This window comes from Mesoplodon bidens, assembly GCF_964165515.1.
Source record: "Mesoplodon bidens genome assembly, chromosome: 10".
Lineage (NCBI taxonomy): Eukaryota > Metazoa > Chordata > Mammalia > Artiodactyla > Ziphiidae > Mesoplodon > Mesoplodon bidens.
The window spans coordinates 69,216,003-69,222,206 of NC_138172.1; the positions used below are offsets into that span (position 1 = coordinate 69,216,003).

General features: G+C 55.3%; 1 protein-coding gene across 1 annotated transcript; it reads left to right on the forward strand.

Annotated features, from left to right (window-relative positions):
• The first annotated feature begins 1,295 nt into the window (after positions 1–1,295).
• Positions 1,296–5,838, forward strand: PIM1 (Pim-1 proto-oncogene, serine/threonine kinase). The gene is made up of 6 exons (XM_081247537.1): positions 1,296–1,772; positions 1,880–1,986; positions 2,089–2,139; positions 2,232–2,598; positions 4,137–4,313; positions 5,072–5,838. The coding sequence occupies exons 1-6, from the start codon at positions 1,691–1,693 to the stop codon at positions 5,227–5,229; spliced, it is 942 nt and encodes a 313-aa protein (XP_081103663.1). The 5' UTR covers positions 1,296–1,690; the 3' UTR covers positions 5,230–5,838.
• The last annotated feature ends 366 nt before the right edge of the window (positions 5,839–6,204 follow it).

Sequence of the window (6,204 nt, forward strand, 5' to 3'; positions counted from 1 at the left end):
CTACAAGAAGTTTAAAAGGACAAAGGATGAAAGTCGAATTGGTCAGTTTCCATGTTATTTCCAAGGGGGGCAGGGGGGCAGATTTCCTTTGAGTCAAGACTCGGGGGCAGCCAATAATTGCTAGTATTGCCCGACTGGTAATAACAGGCTGATGAAAAGGTGAATACAACGTGAAAACTCTGATTAAATCAAGCGCGCCCTCCCACCCTCGCTTTAGATGAGGAATTTTCTTCTCTCTCCCGCCCTCACAGAAGGGGCTGAGACAGCATCTGGCATCACAATACTAACATTTGCTTCGTGATTTCCTCTTTACAGGGCACTCTGACACACATCACTTCTTAGGCATCAGGATTCACTGGAACCTTTCAGCATTTTAAAAATAAAAATCTGCTAGGGAATCTGGGGGCTGATCTTTTCACCGGCTGTGACAACCGCGATCTGGACCCATCCCCCGAGTGAGCGGAGCTCTCCCCGTTTTATTCCAGGCCTGTGACACCTCCACTCCCTCCGTGAAGCCGCCGTGACTCATATCTTGCAGATCCTTCGCCCCCTACGCGCTCCCAACACACAACCCCCGGGAGATCCAAGCCGAGCCCACAGCGCGTGGTCAACCCGCCCAAGCCGACTTGGAGGTCTTGCGTCTGAGTCACACATAAAGACCACCCTCGTCGGCATCCCCCCACACACAGTCCCTCACACCCCGGCGCGCCGGCCGCCCGGCCTGAGACACCAACGCCCGTCGTCTCTGCGCAACTTGTTATGCTCCAGCTCGAGCCCTTGACCCAAAAACCCCGAGAAACGGAGAGCTACAGAGCCGGCCTCGGGCGGCCTTTGATGGCTTTGTTATTGTTTGGGTTTGAATCGATACGCCCCTCCCCATCCTTCCTCCCTAGCGGCTCGACACCCAGCTCCCGCCTACCCGCACGCCCCGCGCCCCTCCCCCTCCATTTTGGCGCCTTTTCCTTCCCGCCACGTCGTGGCGGCGTAGAGACCATTCTGACCGCGAGAGCTGGGCGGGGGCGTGGGCGTCGCGCGCCGTGTTATGCAGATCAGTCGGCTTCTGGTTGGCTGGAGACACGGCGGCGGGGGCGGGGCCGGGGCGCGGCGACTGAGCGCGAGGGGCGGGGGCGGAGGGGAGTCGCCCTGTCCCGCCGCTTCCCCACCCCCTCTCGTCCCTCCTCCGGCCCGGCAGCCCAGCTCCCCGCCTAGGCCTCCCGGAGAGGCCCCGCCCCATCCCCGCCCGCCCGCGCGCCCCCACCCGCCGGCGCGCTCCGCCCCTTTACTCCTGGCGGCAGGGCGAGCCGGGTGTCTGCTGCAGCGGCCGCGGTGGCGGAGGAGGCCCGAGAGGACTTGGCGGCAGCGGCGGTGGCGGCGGCGGCGGGACCGGCAGCAGCAGCAGCAGCAGCTACAAGCTCCCTGTGCCGCGGCGCTGCGGCACAATCCCCACGAGCCGCCCACCCCTCCGCCCTCTGTGCTGCCTGACCCCGCCGGCGTGTCCGTCAGCCGCCAGCCCCGGCAGCGCCCCCAGTCGTCCTCCGACTCGCCCTCGGCCTTCCGCGCCAGCCGCAGCCGCAACGCCACCCGCAGCCTCAGCCCCAGCCGTAGGCACAGCCACCGGCACAACCCCAGCCCCAGCTCCTGCTGCAGCTCCTCCAGACACCGTCCCTACGCCGACATCCTGGAGGTTGGGATGCTCTTGTCCAAAATCAACTCTCTTGCCCACCTGCGCGCCGCGCCCTGCAACGACCTGCACGCCACCAAGCTGGCGCCCGGTGAGCGCCCCCCCCAACCCGAGGATGGAGTGGCGGCTGGACCTCCAGGGTGGGAGCTGGGGGCTCGCGGGCCGGCACTGAGTCCCCTGTGACTCCCCCTTTCCTAGGCAAGGAGAAGGAGCCCCTGGAGTCACAGTACCAGGTGGGCCCGCTCCTGGGCAGCGGCGGCTTCGGCTCGGTCTACTCAGGCATCCGTGTCGCCGACAACTTGCCGGTGAGTGGGCGGCCCGCCGCGGGGAGGGCGCGCCGGACGGGGGGCGCACGGGTGTGTTTGGCCCGGGCGAGGGAACCTAACGCTCTCTGGGGGGCTTTCCAGGTGGCCATCAAACACGTGGAGAAGGACCGCATTTCAGACTGGGGAGAGCTGGTGAGTACCCTGGAGGGGGCGACCTCCAGGATGGGTGGGGTGAGGGGCACCCTTCGACTCCCGCCCTAACGCAGCCCCTCGCTCCTCTGCAGCCTAATGGCACCCGAGTGCCCATGGAAGTGGTTCTGCTGAAGAAGGTGAGCTCGGGCTTCTCCGGCGTCATTAGGCTCCTGGACTGGTTCGAGAGGCCCGACAGTTTCGTCCTGATCCTGGAGAGGCCCGAGCCGGTGCAAGACCTCTTCGACTTTATCACGGAAAGGGGGGCCCTGCAGGAGGAGCTGGCCCGCAGCTTCTTCTGGCAGGTGCTGGAGGCCGTGCGGCACTGCCACAACTGCGGGGTGCTTCACCGCGACATCAAGGACGAGAACATCCTTATCGACCTCAATCGTGGCGAGCTCAAGCTCATCGACTTCGGGTCGGGGGCACTGCTCAAGGACACCGTCTACACGGACTTCGATGGTGAGCCAGGCCTGGGGGCGGAGCTGCCCGGGAGGGAACTGCCCAGGTGACTCGGCCTGGCCTGGAGGCCTGGTTAGGCTTTCCTCTCCGGCCCTTTGTAAAGGTCATCGGGCCGCCTGGCTCGATGCTAGCAGGGGTGGGGCGAAGGAGAGCTTCCTAGCGTAGGAAAGCCGGGGATTTCAAGCCAGCTGAACCTGTAATGTTTCTGGCATGATTTTATTTTTTAAGTGGAATTCAGTGGGTTCCAAGCTTTCCCGATGAATAAGAGGTTGCGGGCAACCGGCCGTAGCCCAGATTTCTGAAGTCTGACCCAGTTTCCCCGCCAGTAAAAGGATGGGAGGGGGGAAGGGGGAGGAGAGAGCGGGAGAGATGAACATTGACGCCGGTTTTGTCATTTTTGTTTTGTTTTATAAGGGAGTTAGTTTTCGGTAAGGTAGTTTTTAGAGCTGCAGGTTTTTTTTCTCCCCTTTGATTTAGGGACGAATAAGGAATAGAAACAGTAGTTTCGCTAAATAATTCATTGTTGTTGGGGTTTTTTTTTTGGTGTTGTGGGGTGAGGGAGTCGGGAATGAATGTTGTGAAATAAGATCTCTTGCTGGTTTGAAAATTAGTTGGGTGTCTCCGCAGAGAGGATGAAAACCTATCCTAGGGAGGGGCTTGGAGAGGGTTCTTTGAGAAAAGAAGGAATGGAGAGCTTGAGATCAAAGCACGGGAGGGTGGGTCATCATCTGAGCGGCTTAACCTAACAAACGACAGCCTTTCAAAACTTGTGACTGGGGCTTGTGGTTTGTGTTTATTTGCCCTTGGAGGACGCTGGGTTGGGCTGCATTTTTTTGTATTTAACAGTTAATGGCTGGCCGGGTCCTCCCATGTTTTTTCCTTCCAGTCTTTGCTGCCCCCTGGTGAGCACCAGCGAGATGGTCCCACTTTTTTTTTTTTTTACAACTCAAAGTTTGTAAACAGGAATCACGTGGTCTGAAGCCAGCCCTGCCTCTCTACCTTTCCAGTGTGGGGAGGAAGGGGTGTGGGTGTCTATCCATACGTCCAGAGGGTGGGGAGGAAGGCCTTTCAAGGGGCACCCTGACTTAGGATACTGTACAAGTGTCCTTGCCTGGATCATATCTGAGATGAGACTCACACCCGGCTCCTGGGCAAGGACATTTAATGCAGTTTAAGGATAGTCTGTGGGATACCTCCCTTGATTTTGCAGATGTTCATCCCCTCCTCCCATTGAGGGTGGTCCTACCACGTACAGGCTTCAGGCGTTGGGTCTGTGGCCAGCCCTGTTTGTTTCTTGGAGCTGTTTATGGTCTGAGCTGGTAGAGAAGTGGGTAAGGCTTTGGGCTGGAGAGCTGCCATAAGCTTCTCATCCACTCCTTTTAGCCCTGGGGGGGGGGGGAATGGAATTCACCCAGCTGCTGAGAGAAGTAGGGTGGTGCCTTTTTTTTTTTTTAAGAGTTACTCAGCATACCTCTCAGTTGCTTTATGTTTTATTTTTGCTAAAAGTATGTTTTCCTTCCTATTCCCCTGGCTTGCAGGGACCCGAGTGTATAGTCCTCCAGAGTGGATCCGCTACCATCGCTACCATGGCAGGTCGGCAGCCGTCTGGTCTCTGGGGATCCTACTGTACGATATGGTCTGTGGAGATATTCCTTTTGAGCACGATGAGGAGATCATCAGGGGCCAAGTTTTCTTCAGGCAGAGGGTCTCTTCAGGTAACTTCTGCGAAGCCCTTCATTGAGGAGAAGCAGGAATCACGAGGCTGTTAGTCCTCAGGGGTGGTCTTTGAGTTTGGAGAGCTTCAGTCTCCAGGAGATACCATGGCCCTTGCCTTAGAATTCTAGGCAAATGATTCACACTTGAGAGCTGGTCTGCAGGAATCAAATGGTTTGCATTTGAGGGTGCCTTGGTGGGGGCTCAGAGGAAGAGCATGTGTGAGAATATTAAGAGAAGACCATTGAGTTTCACTGAAAGGTTTTTTTTTTAAGAACCAAAGGATCCTGATCCCTCAACTCCTGGCTGTTTTGTCAGGGAGTGAAAAATTGAGGGCTCTTTGAGCCTTCTCCCTTAAGGCAGGCTCTCTTAAATACTGTGGTTCCAGTGACCTCATCGTGGGTGGTGTTCATATTTGTAAGTTGGTAGGTGAATTGAATCACCTCATCATGCTTAGTGATGTCTCATCAAAATCTCTTGGCATCATCTTTCCTATTTCTGTTGAGTGGGCGTTGTGGGAAAGGCCCTAGCTATTGAAGTTTGAAAACTACAGGGTTAAGAGAGGAGCTGCTTTTTAGCTGAAAGCATACTGGAGCATCTAGGTGTTAGTTAATACCTTCTCATTGAAGAATAAGCGTTCTAGAAAGGGCAGGGTCTCTGTTGGATCCCTGACTTGTGGGCCCCTGGGAAGCAAAGTGGGAAGACCTTTGCACTGCAAAAACAAGTGAGTCATTCATAACCTCTATCTTGCTTTCTCTAGAGTGTCAACATCTCATTAGATGGTGCTTGGCCCTGAGACCATCAGATCGGCCATCCTTCGAAGAAATCCAGAACCATCCATGGATGCAAGATGTCCTCCTGCCCCAGGAAACTGCTGAGATCCATCTCCACAGCCTGTTGCCAGGGCCCAGCAAATAGCTTCTCGGGCAGGTTCTCCCCTCTCTGTCAGATGCTCAAGGGAGGGGAAGTGTCTGTTTCCAGCTTCCCAAGTACCAGTGACACTTCTGTCCAAGCAGGACAGTGCTTGATACAGGAACAACATTTACAACTCATTCCAGACCCCAGGCCCTGGAGGCTGCCTCCCAAAGGGAGGAAGAGACTCCACTCCAGCCGTCCTAGGCCTCAACTCCTCCCATAGAAGCTCTCCTCATCGGTGTCCAGCATTGCTGGACTTTGCAAAATCCTAGGGGTGGCGGGTGGGGTGGGAGTGGATCAGAATCCAGCCATGGAACTGTTCCCTTCATCAAGAGTTCTGCTGAATGCCGTGATGGGTCGGGTAGGGGGAAATCGGGTTGGGGTGGGATAGGACTAGCACCATTTTAAGTCCCTGTCACCTCTTCCGACTCTTCTGAGTGCCTTCTGTGGGGACTCCGGCTGTGCTGGGAGAAATACTTGAACTTGCCTCTTTTACCTGCTGCTTCTCCAAAAATCTGCCTGGGTTTGGTTCCCTCTGTTTCTCCCCCACCCCTTCCCCCCATCCTTCATATGAAAGGTGCCATGGAAGAGGCTACAGGGCCAAATGCTGAGCCACCTGCCCTTTTTCCACCTCCTTTAGTAAAACTCCCAAGTGAACTGGTCTTCCTTTTTGGTTTTTACTTAACTGTTTCTAAGCCAAGACCTCACACACACACACACACACACAAATGCACAAACAATGCAAATCAACAGAAAAACTGTAAATGTGTGTACAGTTGGCATGGTAGTGTACAAAAGGGTTGTAGTTGATCTAATTCTTTTTTAATTTTGCCTTTAAATTATTTTACCTGTTTTTTTTGTTTTGTTTTGTTTTGGGTTTTTTGTTTTTTTTTTTCTTGGAAAGATGCGCATTCTAACCTGGAGGTCAATGTTATTTATTTATTTATTTATTTGGTTCCCTTCCTGCTCCAAGCTTCC

Excerpts from the sequence above, each read along its gene's own strand:
- PIM1 (XM_081247537.1), top strand. The coding sequence starts at position 1,691 with ATGCTCTTGTCCAAAATCAACTCTCTTGCCCACCTGCGCGCCGCGCCC. Across the intron at positions 2,140-2,231 it reads TTTCAGACTGGGGAGAGCTG|CCTAATGGCACCCGAGTGCC; the intron begins GTGAGTACCCTG and ends GCTCCTCTGCAG. Across the intron at positions 2,599-4,136 it reads CGTCTACACGGACTTCGATG|GGACCCGAGTGTATAGTCCT; the intron begins GTGAGCCAGGCC and ends CCTGGCTTGCAG.